Source organism: Onychostoma macrolepis, chromosome 07 (genome assembly GCF_012432095.1).
Source record: "Onychostoma macrolepis isolate SWU-2019 chromosome 07, ASM1243209v1, whole genome shotgun sequence".
Lineage (NCBI taxonomy): Eukaryota > Metazoa > Chordata > Actinopteri > Cypriniformes > Cyprinidae > Onychostoma > Onychostoma macrolepis.
In genome coordinates, this window is record NC_081161.1 from 35492163 (window position 1) to 35515246 (window position 23084).

General features: G+C 39.5%; 2 protein-coding genes across 2 annotated transcripts; both read right to left on the reverse strand.

Moving 5' to 3' along the window:
- Positions 1-2222: 2222 nt before the first annotated feature.
- On the reverse strand, positions 2223-18265 carry si:dkey-165a24.9 (probable G-protein coupled receptor 132). Its single transcript, XM_058782300.1, has 4 exons — positions 18131-18265; positions 17870-17987; positions 15993-16575; positions 2223-5369 (listed from the first exon to the last, which is right to left on the reverse strand). Exons 2-4 carry the CDS (start codon positions 17877-17879, stop codon positions 4961-4963), a joined length of 1002 nt encoding a protein of 333 aa, XP_058638283.1. The 5' UTR covers positions 17880-17987; positions 18131-18265; the 3' UTR covers positions 2223-4960.
- Positions 18266-18807: 542 nt separating this feature from the next.
- Positions 18808-22849, reverse strand: ugt5g1 (UDP glucuronosyltransferase 5 family, polypeptide G1). Its single transcript, XM_058782095.1, has 2 exons — positions 22490-22849; positions 18808-21117 (listed from the first exon to the last, which is right to left on the reverse strand). Exon 2 carries the CDS (start codon positions 21104-21106, stop codon positions 19526-19528), a length of 1581 nt encoding a protein of 526 aa, XP_058638078.1. The 5' UTR covers positions 21107-21117; positions 22490-22849; the 3' UTR covers positions 18808-19525.
- Between the last annotated feature and the right edge of the window lie 235 nt (positions 22850-23084).

The following is a 23084-nucleotide window of genomic DNA, read 5'->3' on the forward strand; positions in this document are numbered from 1 at the left end:
TTTGTCCTATTAGCGCCAGTTGTGTAGTTGCTATATTTGGGTGGCTCTGGATTTTGACGAGACCCACTGATTCACAAAACTCTGATGCATGTCATGTAAAGACAGACGAGAGTTTCCAAACACTCTCTTATTATTTATCCTGATATACCTTAGGGAGAAACTTATAATGTTTGTAAAAAACACGAGGCATAATATTTATGGAACAGATGCTTTGGGGCCTTTCATAATATCAAACACACTGTGCAACCGCATGATAAATAATCATGAAATGTACTGAATTTGAAACGCACTGGTTTCACTTTGAAGGCTTTGGTGCAGTAGGCTCAACTGATTGATTTTGTATGTCAAATATCCTGCGTATTTCTTTTTGAATCAGTCTCAAGAACTAAAGTAAAATGCACTCAGAACTGCTGCTTTTTATAACCCTTACAAGTCTCTGTTTGAAGTACCTTATGGCAACATTTGAATACCATTCAATATGTAATCAAACACCATGGAATAACCACTAATATACTTGTGTGTAACAGATGTTGAATCATGAAATCTTACAGTTTCATGACTGACAAAATAATTTACTTTTTTAATGTTGCACTTGACATTTTCACTGAACTGATATCTGATGTAAAAGGAAACAAAGGTATCATTAATAAATAAATACATGAATAAATAAGTGTCCACAGGATGTTGGAATTCTAACAACAGTTGTGGAAGGTGTAAACTTCAGGATGTTGGCTGATTTGATGTCAGTCACTGATGGGTGAGGAATGACACGTCAAACAGTTTGACCAAATGAGAGGTGAGGAACTCAGGAGGGGGTTAAAGGCTTATAACAGCTGAAGACAGCAGATGCTGGAGGACATGTGCCAAACATCAGAGGATGTGAGGACGTTTCGACAGATTCAAGCCATTGCATTTGCAAAGGATATAAAGTGAATTTGGAATTTTTTATAAGAATGTTTTATAAGTTAAATTTGTCTAATATGCTGAATTCACGCTCAAGAAACCAGATTTTATTTTATTTTTTTAAAGAAATGTAATACTTTTATTTAACATTGGTTCATTAAATTGATCAAAAGTAACAGAAAAGACTTACTAAGTCTTTTATTTTTATCACAAGATTTATCAAAAAAGATACAAAAACATTACAGATTTCTATTTTGACTAAATTCTATTCTTTTGAACTCTTTATTAATCAAAGAATGCTGAAAAAAACGTTATCAGTGTTTCCACACAAATATTAAGCTTTGTTTTTAACACTAATATTTAAAAATGTGATGGAATAGATATTTTAAAAACATTTATTTACAATTTTTTCACAATATTACTGTTTTACTTTTTTGATCAAATAAATGCAACTTTCTAAGCATAAGAGGCTTCATGTCAACTTCCCAAGGAAAGAAAAAAAAACATTTTAATGATCCCAAACCATTAGTCAAGCAAAAAGGGTTTGTACACAAAAATATGATGACAGAACTTTCCCACTGGGGCAGATTTGTCAATTTGCAAGACGCCACAGTCAGTCTGCCCAACAGGTGCAAGGAAAACATAGCTGCTTAGCCAAAGAAAACAACACAAAACTCTTTGTAGTAAACACACTCATATATGTAGTGACATTTTACCACCAACAGAGGGTAATGTAGCGCCACAATGTCCATACATCTGTTCTCACAAGGTTTTGGATGGTGATGGTAATAAAGAAAATATCTTAACCTAAAGTGGAATAAATCAAATTGAATTACATCCTTTTTTATCCAAAGAGCATCAGCATTGCGTGCATCTATAAATTAAGGAGCTGAATTGATAAGACAACGGTTGTTGATATGGTCAAGTGGTCTTGCAATAAGTAGCTGTGGATATTAAGTGTCTCTTTACACCTTTTCTATTTATTTGAGCTATTTTATTTTGTCTCAAACCTTATAATGAATTTAGTAGGCCAAGTACCCCTACGGTGGCCGAGAGAGCTCAAGGCGCTGCAACTTCAGAAAACACATGCAAATCGAAAAAGCACCAGCAAATCAAGAAAACGTCTTCATCAGTTTGACAGCAGGTGGTGCAAATGCTCACAACGCAAACAAATAAAGAAACGCGCTGCAAATTGCTCACAACACAGCCAAATAAAGAATAGTATTTGCAGTGCGTTTCTTTATTTGTTTGTGTTGTGACTATTTGTAGCGCATGTTGTCAAATTGATGAAGTTGTTTTCTTAATTTGCAGGTGTCTTTTCTATTTGCAGAGTGTTGAGCTCTCTCGGCCACCGTAATGTACAGTTCCAGACATGTTAAGACTTCAAAATACTAACCCTAAACCGACTCACTCTCAAGAAACCATACAAAATTTGATTTCAAACAGCAGTGTGATTCCCTGACTTCATTGTTATTTATTCAGAATCCTACATCAATCATGCAGAGCGTGATATACATAATCTGAAACTGCTGAAAGGAAACTGACAATGTACAATAAATATATATTCAAAACTTATGAAAAAAACTTGAACTTTTTTCAGGGGGCCCCTTTTTAGCAAGTCATATTCTGGTAGATTGCGTAACTACACCATCTGGGCGTAAAAAGCATCTTTCTCCATTGACGGCCATTCAATAGTTGTATATTAAAACCAGATGTGACAAAATTGAAACTGATTTTTTTTTTTTGTAAGGAACATACAAATTGAAAAGATTTTATTATAGTACATATTTTACAGGTACTCAGTGTTATTATTCTTATTTATTTATTTTACATTTACACTGTTTTGGAAATCTGGCATCTTTCCTTATGTTTCCCATCAGGTTTTTGTTCTGAACCAATTATTTGGGCTGTAAATAGCATGAGACTAATCATTCTTGGATTGTTAGATAGCACCATGAGAATGCACATACATTTTTTATGTAAAATGCCCTCTATTAATTGGGAACTGAAAACATTTACATCACTATACTATGCACTCATGCACCTAATGTGAGCTTCATTTTCAGTGTGACAAATAAACCAGAAGCTGTATCAACCACTTCTTTGTGGTGAAGTCATATGAAAACAATGCAGCACACTATGTTTATAAGTGTTTATTGATGCATTCTCATACTGTGTACTGTTTCACATTCTATTTTAAAAAGAGTAGGCGGTATATACTGCACAGTAAGCAGTACATTATTCTTCTATTCTGAATATAGCCAGTTTCTTGCGGAGGTGAACGTATGATAGCTGCAGTACGCTGGAACATATACATTTCAGCCTACTAGTATAAATGCATCCAAAGCAAGCACATGCAGTTTGACTCTTGGCACTTAGTTACATTCATAATGGCAATGCAGAATCTGATCTGACAGCACATGTATGCACTGGCCCGCTTTTACATATATCCTCCAGTAGGTGTCAGACCTGTTTTGGAAATTCTTAAAACCATTTCAGAAGAGCTTGAACTTTGCTCTGGTTTCTGACTCGCTGTGGTCCAGGTTCTTTGGCTTTTAAGCAGCTCTTAAAAAAACAACAAAAAAAACCAATCCTGAACCAGTTCTATATGCTTATTTCTCACTTTTATCATGGTCTTGTGTTTCTGTTAAAACAACAGAGCATAGCACAGATTTTTACAGATGTTGGACATAATGCTACCATTTAAAAGCTTGGGGTTGGTAAGATTTTTTTTTTTTATTTATATATAATTTTTTTAAAAGGAAGAATTTAATTCTTTTATTAATCAAGGACACCTAAACCGATCAAATGTGAAAGTAAAGTATAGAGGCCAGTTTTCACCATGGAGTAAAAAACAAAACAAAACTAAAGCAATTAAATTAATAAAAAAGGTATTACAACTTTTAATCTTACAATTCTGAATCATGTTCTCACCAACGTAAGTTTATATCTCACAGTTCGTACAGGTTTTCTCAGAATTTCTAGTTTAAATCTCACAATTTTTAGAAACAAGTGTAAATTGTGAGATATAAAATCAAAATTGTGAGAAAAAAACTATGAAATGTGAGATAATATTTGCAATTTCCTTTTTTATCCCATGGTGGAAACAAGCAAGTAAAGACTTTTACATTGTTACTGTAGATTTCTATTATATAAATTCTGTCCTTTTAAACTCATATTCATCAAAGAATCCTGAAAACCAACCATCATGGTTTCCACAAAATATTAAACAGCAAAACAGTTTTGAACATTGACAATAATAAGAAATGTTTCTTGAGCACCAAATCACCAAATCAAATATTAGGATGATTTCTAAAGGATCATGTGACACATGGAGTAATGGCTGCTGAAAATTCAGCTTTGCCATCACAGAAATAAATTAAAATATATTAAAATAGACAATATCTTACAATATTATTGTTTTTACTGTATTTTTTCATCAAATAAATTCAGTCTTGGTGAGCATAACAGACAAGAGCATAAGTGACTAAAAAAATCTTAACAACCCCAAACTTTTGAACGCTAGTGCAATTACACCTGAACTCAGTACATACATAATAATAAAGTATTTTAAGCAATACAGAGAATGTATTAGAGCAGGGGTGTCAAACTCAGTTCTCCTGCAGAGTTTTTTTCCAACCCTGCTCCAACACACAAACCATGTAGTTTTCAAATAAGCCTGAAGGACTTGATTAGCTGGATCAGGTGTGTTTAATTAGGGTTGAAGCTAAACTCTGCAGGGCTCCGGCCCTCCAGGAACTGAGTTTGACACCCCTGTATTAGAGTCTTCTCAGGCTGTGTGGGAGACTAAACATTTGACTGAAGATGCTGAAGACGTAGCTCTGACATGTGTGGTTCCCACTGACAGTGATCCAATGGACGAGCCACTGCCTTATACCAGCCGTGTCTTAATGACATCACAGACGTTGTCATAGTGGTGAAAGGTAATTTGTCAAATCTCAGTCTGATAAGACATTTTCACGTCATGTGTGAAAACTTTGTTTTCAGCACATGCCTTACAAAGACTCCAACTCCGATTAGCATTTGTTTGAGACAGCTACACATCTGCACTGCGGTTGAGGCGAATTTTGGGAAAAGATGTTACTCCTGATCCCTGGTGCACCTTATGACCCCGGCACGGGCAGAGAAGAGATCTGCGAAGCTCTTGACGAGCATCGTTGCAAAGAAAGATGTAGAAAAGAGGGTCTAGAAGGGTGTTGAGACTGGTGAGCCCGTAGCAGATTCGATAGTAAAGGTAGAGAGAAACTTCCACCGAACACTGGTCTTTTTCACTTTCTGTGAGAAGCAGGGTGACAAATCTGTAGCCAACCACCAGATGATAGGGACCAAAAATTACTATGAAGATGACAGTGATGACAACCAGGGTTGCGACAATCCTGCGGCGTTCGTGATCCGCGACAGATGGGGAATTTCGTAAAGTCAGCCTGATTCGGGCAGAGGTGTACCTGAATGTGAATAAGAGGAAAGAAAGGCCAAAAGGTTATGAATGATATAGTTATTATTGTGTTTACAGTAACATTCCTTTAAAGAGACAGATGCTGTATCTTTGTTTGTCATCTGTGCAGTGGCATTTTTGATGGCATACTAATTCATTCCTAGGCCTGTGTGCTGAGACAACATGTTTCTAATGTGCCAATAAATACGGGTTGGTAAAATGTTTTTGTAAGGTAAACAATGCAGGTGGAGTCAATGAAAAATATGAGCATCAAAGATTTTAAATCACACGTGCCAAGTTCTTAGAAATGTACTCGTACTCTCAGTATTCATGTTGGTTTCATAGGATTTTAAAAACATTTTTATACCATATTCGAGTAAAATTAAAACCACATAATAAATATATATATATTACAGTGCCCTCCAATAGTATTGGCACCCTTGATAAATATGAGCAAAGGCTGTGAAAATAAATCTACGTTGTTTATCCTTTTGATCTTTCACTCAAAAAAGTCACAAAATTCTAACCTATCATTGAAGTAAAACAACTGAAAGTGGGGAGAAAATCTCATGATGAAATTAATGTTTTTCTCCAATGAATGTTGGCCACAATTATTGGCACCCCTAGAAATGCTTATGAGTAAAATATCCCTGAAGTATTTTTCCATTCATATTTAAATTTTTTAGCACACCAGGGAGACTAGGAGCATGAAATTGTCCAGCCATGACTTCCTGTTTCACAGGGTAATAAATATGAGGAACACAAAGGCCAAATTCCCTTAATCATCCATCACAATGAGAAAAACCAAAGATAACTGAGCTTCACAAATTAGTGAAATGGCTTTAAGAAAAGAGCTAGAGCAGTGCAAAGTCCCATTTCCACCATCAGGGCAATAATTAAGAATTTCCAATCAACATAAAATGTTACGAATCTGCCTGCCATGTCTATATCATCCTAATGCACGATGAGAAGGAGAGTTTGAGTGGCTAAAGACTCTCCAAGGATCACAGCTGGAGAATTGCAGAAAATAGTTGAGTCTTGGGGTCAGAAATCCTTAAAGAAAAATAAATAAATCAAACAGCCCCTACATCAGCACGTTGTTTGGGAGGGTTTCAAGAAAAATTCTCCTAACTCATCCAAAAACACGACTGGAACTTCAAATGGCACTGGCTTCAAAAATGAGCTTTTTAGCAGCAAACACTCGAGATGGGTTTGGTGAACAGGAATAAAAAGTACCCCATGTGTACAACGAAATATACTGCTGTATTTTTGATTTTGTGGGCCTATATTTCTGCTGGAGGTCCTGGACATCTTGTTTAGACACATGGCATCATGAATTCTATTAAAGACCAACAGAGAAAAAATCAATACACTGTAAAAAATTTACGTTTTGAAAAATTGTGGAAACTGACAAATAAACATTGTGCCAGAGTTTTTGCTTTGTAATGTTATATTTTGTACCCTTTTCGTTTTTGTTAATAAACTCTTCTGAGTTATTAAGAACGGGTCTGACTATTGGCTTCAACTCCCTTCTGTGGCTCAGTGGTGGAAATTAAGACTCTTGCACCAGAGATCCAAGTTCGAATCCTGGCTCTGACAGAATAACCAAGCCAAATTATGAACCCAGAGATGCCTAATTCTCAAGAACTCCAAGAGTTGCTCAGCATGAGTCCAACGCCATGAGTCAGCACTAGTTCAGCAGGAGACCTTGATGGCTAAACACTCAGAAGTGCTGTCTGATCTCATGACTTCTATCCATCAGCTCTTTGACTGGCTGCCCTCTGCTTCTACTGCTGCCTCTGTATCCCTTCCGGATTCTCGAGTGCTCTCTCCTCTGACTGAACCTCTCCTACCTCCACCACAATGTTTCTCAGGTGATCCCAGTGCATGTGATGGGTTCCTGACTCAATGCTCTCTCACATTTGAATTACAACCATCTTCCTTCCCCTCAGATCGGGCCAAGATCGCATGTTATCACCCTCCTTTCTGGCAAGGCTCTTTCTTGGGCAACAGCGGTTTGGAAGGCACAGGCGCCCTTCTGTTCAAGTTATTCTGTGTTTGAAAAGGAGTTAAAGCGAGTCTTTGACCACCCCCTCAGTGGCCGGCAAGCATCTAAGAGACTTCTCACTCTCCGACAAGGTAATGGCAGTGCGGCTGAATATGCCATACAGGCTGGAACGACGAGGTCCTCGTGGTGTGTTTACTGAATGGTCTGTCTGAGGCAATCAAGGATGATATGGCTACCAGAGAACCTGCTTGTGATCTCGAGACCTTCATGGATCAAGCAATCTGGCTGGCTAATCGCTTGAGGGAGAGAAGCCTGAACCGACTGTGTGTTTCCACATTTTCTGCCATTCCAGCTCTTGCTCAAATGCTACCAGTGCCCCAAGATTCTTCGGAACCCATGCAATTGGGTAGGACTAGGCTTTCCCCATCAGAACGAGACTGTCGTATGAGAGAGCACTGTTGTCTATATTTTGGATTGTATGGTCACTTTCGCTCTGCCTGCCTGTACAGGCAAGGAAGGACTGTAACGGGAATTACATCCACAGCTTCACCTTCCAACTCTGGGTTGTTCCTTCCCATCACACTCACTTGGGGAGATCAAAAACACCAACCCCAGGCATTGATTGATTCTGGCGCTGCCTGGAATTACATGGATATTTCCCTTGCCAAAAGTCTCCAGATCCCTACTAATTCCCTTCCTGCCCCCCTAACTGTGACAGCCTTGGATGGAAGACCGTTAGCTCCAGGGAAAATAACCCACCTCACCTCTCTCCTTTGTTTCGTCACTTACCGGCACCAGGAGAGAATGTGCTTTTACAGTCTCCAGAGTTCGCTGTTATCCTTGGTCACCCCTGGCTCCTCCAGTATACAGTGAGGAAAATAAGTATTTGAACACCCTGCTATTTTGCAGGTTCTCCCACTTAGAAATCATGGAGGGGTCTGAAATTGTCATCGTAGGTGCATGTCCACTGTGAGAGACATAATCTAAAAAAAAAAATCCAGAAATCACAATGTCTGATTTTTTAACTATTTATTTGTATGATACAGCTGCAAATAAGTATTTGAACACCTGTCTATCAGCTAGAATTCTGACCCTCAAAGACCTGTTAGTCTGCTTTTAAAATGTCCACCTCCACTCCATTTATTATCCTAAATTAGATGCACCTGTTTGAGGTCGTTAGCTGCATAAAGACACCTGTCCACCCCATACAATCAGTAAGAATCCAACTACTAACATGGCTAAGACCAAAGAGCTGTCCAAAGACACTAGAGACAAAATTGTACACCTCCACAAGGCTGGAAAGGGCTACGGGAAATTGCCAAGCAGCTTGGTGAAAAAGGTCCACTGTTGGAGCAATCATTAGAAAATGGAAGAAGCTAAACATGACTGTCAATCTCCTCGGACTGGGGCTCCATGCAAGATCTCACCGTGGGGTCTCAATGATCCTAAGAAAGGTGAGAAATCAGCCCAGAACTACACGGGAGGAGCTGGTCAATGACCTGAAAAGAGCTGGGACCACCGCTTCCAAGGTTACTGTTGGTAATACACTAAGACGCCATGGTTTGAAATCATGCATGGCACGGAAGGTTCCCCTGCTTAAACCAGCACATGTCCAGGCCCGACTTAAGTTTGCCAATGACCATTTGGATGATCCAGAGGAGTCATGGGAGAAAGTCATGTGGTCAGATGAGACCAAAATAGAACTTTTGGTCATAATTCCACTAAACGTGTTTGAGGAAGAAGAATGATGAGTACCATCCCAAGAACACCATCCCTACTGTGAAGCATGGGGTGGTAGCATCATGCTTTGGGGTGTTTTTCTGCACATGGGACAGGGCGACTGCACTGTATTAAGGAGAGGATGACCGGGGCCATGTATTGCGAGATTTTGGGGAACAACCTCCTTCCCTCAGTTAGAGCATTGAAGATGGGTCGAGGCTGGGTCTTCCAACATGACAATGACCAAGCACACAGCCAGGATAACCAAGGAGTGGCTCTGTAAGAAGCATATCAAGGTTCTGGCATGGCCTAGCCAGTCTCCAGACCTAAACCCAATAGAGAATCTTTGAGGGAGCTCAAACTCCGTGTTTCTCAGCGACAGGCCAGAAACCTGACTGATCTAGAGAAGATCTGTGTGGAGGAGTGGGCCAAAATCCTCCTGCAGTGTGTGCAAACCTGGTGAAAAACTACAGGAAACGCTTTGACCTCTGTAATTGCAAACAAAGGCTACTGTACCAAATATTAACATTGATTTTCTCAGGTGTTCAAATACTTATTTGCAGCTGTATCATACAAATAAATAGTTAAAAAATCATACATTGTGATTTCTGGATTTTTTTTTTTAGATTATGTCTCTCACAGTGGACATGCACCTACGATGACAATTTCAGACCCCTCCATGATTTCTAAGTGGGAGAACTTGCAAAATAGCAGGGTGTTCAAATACTTATTTTCCTCACTGTAAATCACAATTTGACTGGTCCACTGGCGCTGTTCTCAATTGGGGTCCCACCTGTCAGATTACATGCTTGACCCAGAACTCCCCTGATCCTGTTCTCCAGTCTCAAGAATCCCTAGGTCCGTCTCAAGTCCCTGCTCAGTACCACCACCTCAAAGCAGTGTTCAGCAAAAGGAAGGCCACCTCCTTATCTCCTCATCGCCCCTATGATTGTGCCATTGAGCTGCTCCCAAGAACCTGTCCCCCCAGAGGTCGTATATTCTCTTTGTCTCCCCCTGAACAAACTGCTATAGACAAATACATTAACGAAGCCCTTGCGGCAGGTATCATCCAACCATCCACTTCCCCTGCTGGAGCTGGATTCTTTTTCGTTGAGAAGAAGGATGGTGGATTTCGGCCTTGTATTGATTACAGGGGCCTTAATAAGATCACTATTCGTAACCGCTATCCCTTGTCAGTAATGGTCACTGCCTTCAAAATTCTGCAAGAAGCCTTCATCTTCACTAAGCTCGATTTGCACAATGCCTACCATCTCGTGCACATCAGACAAGGAGATTAATGGAAGACCGCCTTCAACACGCCCACTGGGCACTATGAATATTTAGTTATGCTCTTTGGTCTCACTAATGCTCCTGCAGTATTTCAAGCTCTCATCAATGATGTTCGCAGAGACATGCTCAACTAATTTGTGTTTGTCTGCTTGGATGATATCCTCATCTTCTCGAGTTCCCTCCAAGAGCATGTTAAACACGTCAGTAAAGTTCTCAGACGCCTTCTTGATAACCATCTTTATGTTAAACATGAGAAATGTGAGTTCCATGTGACCGAAGTTCAGTTCCTGGGGTTCATCATCAAGCCTGGCCAGATACAAAGGGACCCTCAGAAGGTTCAAGCAGTTGTGGATTGGCCCTCCCCCTCGTTGGTAAAAGAAGTACAGCGTTTCCTTGGCTTTGCCAATTTTTATCGCAAGTTCATCCTGAACTTCAGTACTGTGGCGACTCCTTTATCCGCACTCACCAAGGGGAACACAACCAGCTTTTATTGGGGACCTGAAGCAGAGTTGGCCTTCAGCAAGCTCAAAAGCCATTTTACCTCTGCACCTATTCTCATTCTCCCTAACCCAGATATACCCTTCATCGTGGCGGTCAATGCTTCGGACTTAGGGGTTGGAGCTGTGCTGTCTCAAAGGGGGAAGGACAACAAGTTGCATCCATGTGAATTCCAAGATAATAGCTCCTATCAGGTGGGATCTGGAAAATACTGTAAAACAAGCCCAAGCCCGAGAACCTGACCCAGGAGGGGGGCCAACCCACTGTCTGTTTGTCCCAAAAGTGGTCCGCTCCCAGGTCCTCCAGTGGGGACACTCCTCTCGTCTGACTTGTCATCCTGGTACTTCTCGCACTCTCGAGTTCCTCCAAAGATGCTTTTGGTGGCCAACTATCAAGGAGGATGTGACATTTGTAAATGCATGTCCCAATGTTCAACCAAAGTAAGGTCTCTCAACATTCTCCTCAGGGGCCATTGCACCCTCTCTCTATACCTCATAGACCATGGTCTCATCTTTCCATGGATTTTATCACTGAACTTCCGCTATCACAAGGCAACACCACTATCATGGTCAAAGTTGACAGATTCTCCAAGGCCGCCCGATTTATTCCTTTGCCCAAACTACCCACCGCTAAAGAAACTGCTGAATTGGTTATAAACCACGTCTTTTGAGTCTTTGGCATCCCACAAGACATCGTCTCTGATCGAGGACCCCAGTTTTCCTCCCGATTCTGGCAGCCATTTTATCAATCTCTGGGAGCTACAGTGAGTTTATCTTCAGGTTTCCACCCGGAGTCCAATGGGCAAACGGAGAGGCTTAACCAAGATCTTGAGACTACACTGAGGTGTATGGCAGCTAACAACCCATCCTCTTGGTCTCTCTTCATCATGTGTCAACGCTCACAATACCCCTTGCTCCTCTGCTACAGGCCTGTCCCCTTTCGAGTGCCAGTTTGGATACACCCCTCCACTATTCCCTGAGAAAGAAGTGGAGGTTGCTGTTACCTCTGCTCAACAGTTTGTTAAACGCTGCCACCAGACATGGAAAAAGGCTCGACTCAAGCTCCTTAAGGTCTCTCAGTAGAATCCCGTAAACTTTCCCAGAGGTTCATTGGCCCCTTCATGATTGCCAGGAAAGTTAACCCAGTTACTTATTGTTTATACTTGCGTTTATACTTCAAAGTCTTTGAAGATAAATCCCACTTTTCATGTCTCACTGTTAAAACCTGTTTTGTCTTCTCCTTTTCTTGCGACAAGTAAACCTCCCCCTCCTCGTATCATTGGTGGCCAGCCAGCTTACACAGTCCACAGAGTACAAAATGTCCGTCGAGTACGTGGGTCCCAGCAGTATCTTGTGGACTGGGAAGGTTATGGCCCTGAGGAACGCTCCTGGGTTCCGGCCAAGGACATCTTGGACCCCAAACTAATTCAAGAATTTCATGCTCGCAAGCCCAGTCATCCTGGAGGGAACGTCAGGAGCTGTTCCTAGAGGGAGGGGTCCTGTCAGAGTTTTTGCTTTGTAATGTTATATTTTGGCCACTAGAGGTCCTTATTGTACTTATGTCAAACTTGTGCCTCTTGTAATCAGTGCCATTGTTTTCACATGTGCCTCGTTCTGGGCTGTGTATTTAAGCTGATCACTTCCTTTGTTTCTTTGCTTGGTTATTGTTCTTCCTAGCCAGTTGCTGCTGTAAGTCTGCTCTAGTTCTAAGTTCTAAACTTTGAAAGCTTTTTTGGATCGATTATTCTTGCCGTTTTTTTGGTGTCTTTTCCCTGAGTTTAGTTTTGGAGATTATTTTTCTCCTTTTGGATCCTTTTTGGACTGAAGATTTTTCTGTTTTGTGGCTTTCATTTAAGAAAAGGATTTTAGTACCCTTTTTGCTGTTTTTAATAATAAACTCTTCTGAGTTATTAAGAACGCGTCTGATTAACTCCCTTCTGTGGCTCAGTGATGGAAATTAAGACTCTTGCACCAGATACTCAAGTTAGAATCCTGGCTCTGACACATTGACTCAACAAATTGCTTCCCAAAAATTACCCCCAAACAAAAAAATACATTGTACTAATTTTAGCTGAAGGTCTGAAGTTAAAATTAAAAATATATATTCACCGAATATATTAAATTGTGCTCAGCCAATCTTTCAAGCAGAAGTGAAAAATCTGTGTTGGCACAACAAGCCTTGCAGTGTATGCATGCGCCTGAGAGAAACCATTGGCGGATTCAAATGTCTGCGCGAGAGAGCGGAACCGATGCTGAGGAACGACAAACATCATTTCCAGACGAATTTTCCATCATTAAAGTTATGGTGAGTATTGAACTTTGTCTTTATTAAGACATGTTTAAGTTAAACAGAGTGCAGGTCTCAGTAATTTCGACATAAAAACAAAAAATGTGGGTATGATATTAACGTTAACTTACATTACATTACCTCCTCTGATAAGATAACGTAAGTATTCGCTAAACGAATTAAACCCGAGTTTCTGAATGTTTTACTTTAGGACACAATACATTTTATATAAATTGCATTGTATTTTGCAGAACAACGGTGAATTCACGCCTGTACTCATGTCATGTTGGCGTTATAATAACCTAGTTTAGCTCATACTGATCTCTGGGTAGGGGTGTGCGATAGGCTATACGTTACATCGTCTGCGATAATATCATAATTGCGGTTTTAACGATGTGGGGTTTGACGTTATGATTAATGTTATATTGCAAAAACCAAACAAAACACACCTACAGATTGCACGCATACATTACGTGATGAAGGTTTTTGCATGCGCATTAGAGTGTCTTTCACTGCATGATTCAGTCTATTATTAAAATGCATTTAGAATGATCACAAAATTCAAGATATGGCGGCAGAAAATGTATATACACTGAACAAAATTATAAACGCAACACTTTTGTTTTTGCCCCCATTTTTCATGAGCTGAACTCAAAGATCTAAGACTTTTTCTATGTACACAAAAGGCCTATTTCTCTCAAATATTGTTCACAAATCTGTCAAAATCTGTGTTAGTGAGCACCTGGATCTTCCATGTTTGGATCTTCCAACATTACAATAATCCAAACACAATCCTCAAAAACAACACAAAAATGGGTCACTGAGCACAAAACCAAGCTTCTGCTATGGCCATTCCAGTCCTCTGACCTGAACCCTATAGAAACTGAGTGGGGTGAACTGAAGAGAAGAAGCACCAACGTGGAGCTGAGAATCTAAAGGGTCTGGAGTGATTCTGGATGAAGCAATGGTCTCTTATCTCTTGTCAGGTGTCTCTAACCTCATCAAGCATTATAGGAGAAAACTCAGAGCTGGGAAAAGGACGTTGCAATAATTGGGTGCCAATAATTGTGGCCAACATGAACTAGAGAAAGCATTTATTTCACAATGAGATTTTCCCCCCACTTTCAATAGTTTTACTTCAATGATAGGTTGAAATTTTGTGAATTTTTAATAATAAAAGATGATTAAGTAATAAAATTAACAATAGCAGTAAAAAAAAAATCAAAGGTAGAATTTTTTTACAAATATTATTAATTACTTATACATATACATCACTGCATTAAGGAGTCATTTTACAACCTAAACTAACCCTATCTTGTCATAAAATGGTCAAATCATCTTATTTTAAGATACTTGTTGACCTTAGCACACAGGGTCTGCAGATGCCCTCCCTGTGATATCACTTCCTGTTTTATGTTATTTTTTCTGCATATTGGTTGCACCACATTGATTTGGCTGACAATTTATTTTAGTTTCAATATTAATAATATTAATAAATTTCTAAGAAATAGTAATAATCTATGTGATATGGGTTTCTTTTAGGGAATTTAATTATTTTAATGGTAACATATGTATTTTTCTTTTTCATTATGACATGAGGACAGTTGCATTGCCCTAGTCTCACGTAGCCAGACCTTCAAAATGACGGCAGACCGTCCAAGAGGCCATATGACTGACAGGTAAAGCAACCAATCATGTTTCGTTTTGTGCCGTGTCATGTCATGTTTATGGCCGTGGAAATGTCCCCACAATAAAAGACCAGTGTGTAAAACTCTTGGATGTATTTTAAAGAGTCTATGTCGTGAACTTTACATAATTCACATACTAATCTAGCGTTTAGTTGATCCCAATAAGCGCTCACTGTCACAGCTGTGTAAACATGATGGCTTTGTTCTTCCATGAGGGGGTTTGGCACCACGGTATCTTTGTTTCCAGGTGGACCGTTAATAAACGCGACACACACGTCCCCTGGATTTTCTGTAGAATTCAACCCATCAGATGAGGACTTTGAAACTCCTTAAAGGGTTACTCCACCCCAAAATGTCATTAAAATCTGTCATTAATCACTTACCCCCATGTCGTTCCAAACACGTAAAAGCTTTGTTTGTCTTCGGACACGTACGCTGTTCTGTGTCAGCCACATACCGGATACGCTGTTTTCGTTTAAATCAAAGCGTAAATAAACGTAGAAGACACAGAACAACGTACGCTATTTGTGTCCAGCGGATACTCTCCAAAATGGCGCGAAGGAATCGTGGAGGAGACGAATTGTTGAATTTTGTTAATTTTGTTTTCTTTGTGCAGAAAAAGTGTTCTCGTCGCTTCATAAAATTCAGATTGAACCACTGATGGCAGACGGACTATTTTGATGATGAATTCTTTCATACTTTTCTGGGCCTTGACAGTGTTATTTACTTGGCAGTTAATGGGACAGTCACAAGCCTCCCGGTTTTTCATCCAAAATATCTTAAATTGTGCTCCGAAGACGAACGAAGCTTTTACGGGTTTGGAATGACATGGGGGTAAGCGATTAATGACAAAATTTTCATTTTGGGATGGAGTAACCCTTTAATTTTTTTGCATCAGATGTTCAGCCAACAGTCCGTGGGTGTGACGTCTGAGGCTGAGACTATAGCATCGCCCTGACATTGACCTCATGTCATGAAAATATAAATTAATTTTATTTAGAAATTAAAAACATGTTCATTGTAGAAGAGGTGTAATGCACATGTGAACTGCATTTTTAAATAAATGATTAGATTTGGGCAAAAAAGAGCATTATTTTATTGACCCAGGTACACCCGCACATGAACAAAAATGCATTTCACTTACCCTAGAATAGAGCAGGGCATCAGAAACCCTAAAGCGACAGTGGCGATTTTAAAGTAAGCATATCTGGTGCTCACAGGGTACTGCTCCAGACACAGCTCCCTCTGGGGTTCGAACACAGATGGGTAGAGGCCAGTCAGGCAGAACAGAAATATCAAAGTCCAGACTGCTACACCAGAAAATGCTGCCACCCGCACTTTCCGTACTCCACGGCTGCTGAGAGGGTACACGATCGCTAGACAGCGGTCCAGGGCGATGAGGCAAAGAAAAATGACACTGGCATAGAGGTTAACATAGAAAACATAGCCCACTAGCTGGCAGGTCACAGACCCGTAAGGCCAGTGGTGGTCTCCCTGCAAGTAGAGGATCCACAGTGGCAAGGTGAGTAGCTGGAGAAGATCTGAAAGCAGTAAGTTTAGGATATAGACCAGCTGGCAGCCGCCTCCTCCAGACCGGCCTAGCTGGTACAGTCCCCAGAGGGAGAGCAGGTTAGCTGGGAGACCAATAGAGAAGGCAAGGCTGTAGATGTAGGTCAGACCTACTCTGTCATTTGCCAGAGGGATTTGGCAGCTCCCATTGGTCAGGTCTGTGGAAAATTAGAAGAATAATTTTAAGAATAGTTCAAATAACTTACCAGTAGGAATGCACAAAATATCAGTTCCATATTGGCAATCAGGAGATATTAAACTTTTTTGTTTTTTAACACATTCATTGGTATGAATCAGTATCGGGCATATTTGCATTTAGCAGACGCTTTTATCCAAAGCGACTTACAGTGCATTGAGGCTATACATTTTTTTTTTTATCAGTATGTGTGCTCCCTGGGAATTGAACCCACAACCTTTTGCGCTGCTAACGCAATGCTCTACCACTGAGCCACAGGAACACAGGAATATATTGCACGGGCATATATTGGTTTATACTGGATATTTAACTGTTCATGCCCTTTTGCCATATATTTTTACATTTAGATTACCTTTGCTATCATCTAACAAACACAGAGTGAATCTTTAAAACCACTAAGAATTTAACAACATTTAAAATGTAATGTTTAGGAAATTAATATACACTACCATTTGGGGTCAGTAAGACTTTTTTATTTGAAGAAATTAATACTTTTATAGAGCAAGGACACATTAAAATGATCAAAAGTGTCATTAAAGACTCTTCTATTTCTATAAGTTTTCTATTTCAAATAAATGCTATTTCAAATAATCAGGTTTTCCCAAAATGATTAAGCAGAACAGCTGTTTTTAACATTCATACCAAATTTAATTAAGAAAAAAAAAGATATGTAGGAAAAGAAATGTTTCTTGAGCAGCAAATCAGCATATTAGGATCATGTGACACAGAAGACTGGAGTAATGATGCTAAAAATTCGGAGCCAGCTCCAAATGGGCGGATCAACTCCAAATGGGTTGGACCTTGTTAATATGCCCTACACCAAACCCAACCCTAAACCTACACTCCTACTTGGAGCTGTCCCAACCTACTTGTGGAATAAGTCCCTCCCACTTGGAGGTCTCCGGGCTGCAGCGATATACTGTATACTTGGAAAATTTAGCTTTGCCATCACAGGAATAAATTACTGTATTTTAATCAAATAAATGCAGCAAATAAATGCAATAAAAGTGACTTTAACAAAACATTTGAAAAATCTTACTAAACCTGTCTTTTGTATCTTTTAATATTGTAATGTTTAAATTCACTTAAAATGATTGATTTTAATCTTTAGTGTTTTTTTTATTTTTATTTATTCAGACAAAACCGTACTAAATTTTTATATTGAACAAAACATGAAAAAACGAATGGCAAAAATTTTATACTGTTCATCTCTAGTTGTTTTTTAATATATATTATGCAGATGAATGATGACTTACTCAGAAGCATGGTTTCTATGGTTGTGACTTGTCCATGACATTTTAATCTTCAAAATGTTCATTATACATGTTGAATCAAACCACTCCTCCCAATCACCTCAGACAGTGGTTAAGCAACCTGAGGAGAACACAGAAATGTCACACGATACCGTTTCACTATAAAAAAAAATATCTGTCATAAGACTCCACAGCAATTAACAGACAACAAACTGGTTGTTCCAGAACCTATGCTTACATTAATTAAAAGGTAAATATTCTCACCTCGTATAGGTCTGGAGAGCGTCTTCTGCATGTCCAGTTCCAGCACATGTGCATGAACCTGTGTATGCATTAGAGTGGAAAGTTCTGCCGTGTCCATCCAGGGGCTTGTCTGGCTTTTTGATCATTTCCCCCAGCAGGAAGCCACTTCTACTGCTTTTGAGCAGCAACATCCTGAAGCCTTTCTCCTTCAGAACAAAAACACCCTCCTGCCTGCTGGCTATTATGTGAGGCAAAGATATGAGAGAGTCCAGGCTGTTCTTTCAGACGGAAGGGCCACTGAGAGACAAGCTGTAACACCCTTATAGTTGTTTCCATGTCCCCTGTGACACCCCTCTACCCCGCGCCCCCCTGCTCTAGCTTACTGGCCTGCACTGGAAAAAGCAAAGTCCCCTAACAATAGAAGTTTTAAATGCCAGTGTACATTTATGAGCAAAGTAATCCTATTTGGTTTTGTGATGCATACCTTGCATGCTTAGTTAAACTGATTAAAACATGATTCATTTTTAAACATACAGTACATGTTGGTTAAGAGTGTTAGGAATGCTGCTGATTCCCAACCGTGGAGGCTTTTACTCTGCAGATGTGAACATGTGGTAAATGAATGAAAGCAGGAAAGAATTCATGACCTGAGATAAGAAATACCAGGAAGTGGATTAGAGCTGAAACAAGCAAAGAAGTTGCCGATTGAACCTTTAATGATGATTTAAAACACATTCACAGTGGGAGGGGGAACAATATCAAGGCTGACATGGAAATACATGTTGTTGGCTTCTATACAGACACTATATTACGTTGATTAAAGAACATATAAAGTGTTGAGGATTTGGCGAATACACCACAAAAAGAACAGCATACAGTTTGTAAGAATTTAGTGCACAAAAAAGTACAAAGATGGCTATACTTCATTATTCAATTTACATGAGTTTGATTAGTCATAACCATAAAATTAGAAACATACAAATCTCATCTGGTACTGATAATCCTAAAGTATTGTTAAACAATATTCTGGCATTGCATTTACAAGTTCTGGCCAGATCTGATTTTCCCCCCCATTCTACAGTTGTTTTTGTAAACACTGGTTGTCATAGTAATAAAACAAACTCAGGTTCACCAAGTGTGAGATTTTCCATTTACATATTATATTCATGCATTTTAGTAGACACTTATATCCAAAGCAAATCACATTGCATTCAAAGGTATACATTTGACCAGTGCATGCTTTCCCTGGAAATAGGACCCATGACCTTGGTGTTGCTAGCACCATGCTACAGGAATGACTTTAGCAGTACATGTTTTGAAGTCAGATATGCAAAAAGATCTAATATTTGGCTGCTGCATTTAATTCATTGTTTCATCAGCTTTTCAAAAAGTACATATCAAATGTTCAAACTCAATTCATTCCACCTTCCTCTTTTTGATTGACTTCCTGCAACACAAAAGCTTGCAAACATATATTGAGGTCAAAAGTGCAATTACAGTGAATGTCAGTAGAAAAGCCAACACGTCTAGGCTATGATAAGAGTACCAAGGCAAGTTATTCCCCTCTGGGCGAAGGTGAGCTGCTCCTTTGTGTCTAATAACATACTCAATCCAAAAAGTGGCGCTTTCAAGAGGAGTCAAGGGTTGATCGCGGTGCAGCTCTGACAGTTTGCGGACACTGCTTCGGTACAGCGGGTTCTCGAGGAGGTCTTTGAGGGCTTCGAGAAATTCTTGTGATGTAAGTGTTGCGACTTGAAGAACTCGAGCCGCACCTCGAACCTGCAGTCGCAGAACGTTGTCAAACTGGTCAAAGAGGAGCGGCAAAGCTAAGACGGGGACTCCATGGTAAATAGCTTCGTATATACCATTGGTGCCCCCATGAGATACAAACGCACGAGTCTTTGGATGGCCCAGTAGATCATTCTGAGGAAACCACTCTAGAAGTAAAGTGTTGTTTCCCAGAGTCGAGGGTCGTTCCCCATGGTACTTCCACAAGACTTTCTGAGGGATCTGAGCAAAGGCTGTAGCAATGGTCTCTGTGATCGCTGTAGGAAGAGCGCCGACTGCTGTTCCCAAGGACATGAAGACTACTCCATGCTCCCCAGAGCTCTGCATAAACTCTTCCAGCTCTGCAGGAAGTGCTTGAGCCGGCTGACATTGAAAGCCGCCCATGTAGACAACGTTAGGCATGGAGGGCCGTGGAAACTCAAAAACAAAGTCCATTCTCATCAACCAAATGTCAGCAGACTGCTGCATTGACAAAAGATCAGTGCCGGGCGGGAAATGGTGTTCAAGCAGTTCACTGTAAATGGGCACGATGATGTATCGCTCCTGGAGAAGGCTAAACAGATACCGTAGGAAATTTTCAGTCCGCTGTAGGAAGTTCATTTGGTCATGGAGCAATGAATTGTACATTGGCACGTAGGACGGAGGTGAGGGTGCAATTTGCATGTGAGCATCTCCTGCATTTAGCCAACGTACATTGTAAACCATGGGGAGGTGTAGGAATTTGGCCAACAGGACACCGGCTGGGAACGCAGGATCTGTTAGCAGCAGGTCAAACTTAGCTTCTCGCAAGCGTTTAACAAGCGCTGCATCGTCCAAAATGGCAGAAATCATTCGAAGCGCTCCATTGTGAAATACCTTTAGGACATTGGCGATATCTTTCTGCTGATTCAAGAAACTGAAGAAAGGCGACATCCTTTGTAGCTCCAGTGACCTCTCTATCAACATCTTGAAGTAGTCAGGGCCCACATCTTTGGTGTCCATTGGGTTGACCGTGATGGTGCTGTAGAGGGAAGAATTCTCTTGGATATACCAACTTTTAGACGAACGCACCACGGTAAGGCTATGACTGTGGCTGTGGAGTTCTCTCAAAATGACTTTCATGTTCACCCAGTGGCTGCAATCCTCAGGCCACACCAGGATATTTCCACCAAGACAGCAGCAGATCACAAAGAGTAGGCAAGTGAGTGAAGATAGCTGTTTGGACTTCATCTTTCAGAAAGCTGAAAAAACAAAAAAGGAGAGCACAAGATGTTTACAATATTACATCGGGGCATTTTATTCCAAAATAAATACATAGACATTTAACATATACAAAAGACATTATTATGATAGCACATTTGGTATGTTCAAAATGAAAATATAAACAGGAAACTCTTGTGGGAGATTGAGATTTAATATGGAACTGTTCTCAAGGAGTCATTTTGGATTTGGAATTTCTACAAGGTAATTAATAAATAATTTATAATAATAATAATAATAAATAATATATAATAATATTTAATTGTAAATCCTAATAATATTCTGATTTATTTTACATTAAAAATTATCTTATATATTACAATATAGAATAAATAAAAAAACAGTATGAATCAACATATATAAACTACACAAACAGTAAGAGCTTACTGGAACAGTTGTAAATTTAATTTGACCATATAAATACAACCTTTCAAAATATCTTAATGTTCACCAATAAACATTTCTGACAGCACATTAAAAGAAAAAAAGCTAATTTCAAATCAGAATGAGTGCATTTTTGTTTTTGTGTTGGATTCGTCCTGCATCTACATTACTACTGGAATTACCTGTTTGTGTTTTTAGAGAATAATCCTACAGATGATACTGGATACTCTGAGCAGTGTGTCAAGCTCCTGATCTTGAGGTAATAAGAAAAAATGCTCTGGAGTTCTTAAGTGTTCGGTACAAGATATCTGTCTCATAATGGCCAAGTCCTTACTGTTAGAAACTGGTCCCTTTCTCTTTCTTTCACTGTTATTAAGTGATTAAAACAAGTAAAATTATCTGCCAGTGGGGTAAATAAACACTCTTGTTTTAAGAATATTTTACTTACCCCACTGGCAGATAATTTTACTTGTTTTAAGCAAAATGCACTTAATTTAGTTTTTTCCCCCCATGGAAACAAGACTAAATATGTCTTAAGTCATTTTGCTTGTCTAGTAAAAGTATCTTGATTTAAGAATTTTAAGTTATTTTGACTAGAAACAAGACAAGCCATTTTTGCAGTGTTCCTAAATCCCACATCCCCTCCAGCTCCTCCCATTGGCTTTCTCTCTTCATCAATCTGCCCTGTCACGGTGGATTTGCAGCACAAACATCCACGTTCAACAGAACAGATGGCCTCAAACACCCTATTAATCCTTAACAAAAAAACACATGCCTTCAGGAGGCTTTTCAACAAGCTATATCATGCCATGTGCCCATATATGAAGGAAAGAACATTTTAAACATTTATAACATTATTAAAATCATCTGATCTTTTTTTTTTTTTAGCATATTCGTGTCTACTGATCTTTGTTTAAGGCATTAACAGTATATGCGGTGAACTAAAACATTCAGGAAGTTTTACTTTACCTTTTGTATGACTCAGACAATTCTGTTGATGCTCCGTTGGTCTGGTGCAAACACTGCCAAAACAAGCTTTGGATTTCCAAAATTTATACTGACGCATTCGACACAGATATGATCATGTCCAACCACACTGTATTAGACACACTAAAACAGGCAAAAGACTGCCTTCGTCAAACCCGCTTCACGTATTTGTAACCTGAGATCTAAAGTGGCCTGTGGTCAAAGATTTGGATAAGCTTTAAATTGGAGGGAGGAATTCGAAACTTCTTCATTGATGATCGTTGTCCCTAATTTGAGTCATTGTGAAGTTTTAGGTTCTGAACTGAATCACGAGGCAAAACTGGGGCACAGCAAAAGAAAGTGTCACCACTCAGCTCACACAAGGCTTTGTCTGCCAGAAAACAGCTCGGATTGGTTAATCTTAGAGTGAAATGCATGTATTCATTCATTTACAGACATTCTAAAGGTCGCTATTCTGTTCCATACTGTTTACAGTTTGTACTTACCAATATAATAACACAACTTATGTAAATACAGAGATTATGATTCCAACCAACACCACCATCATTTTTAAAAAGCATTTAAAAATAATACATTG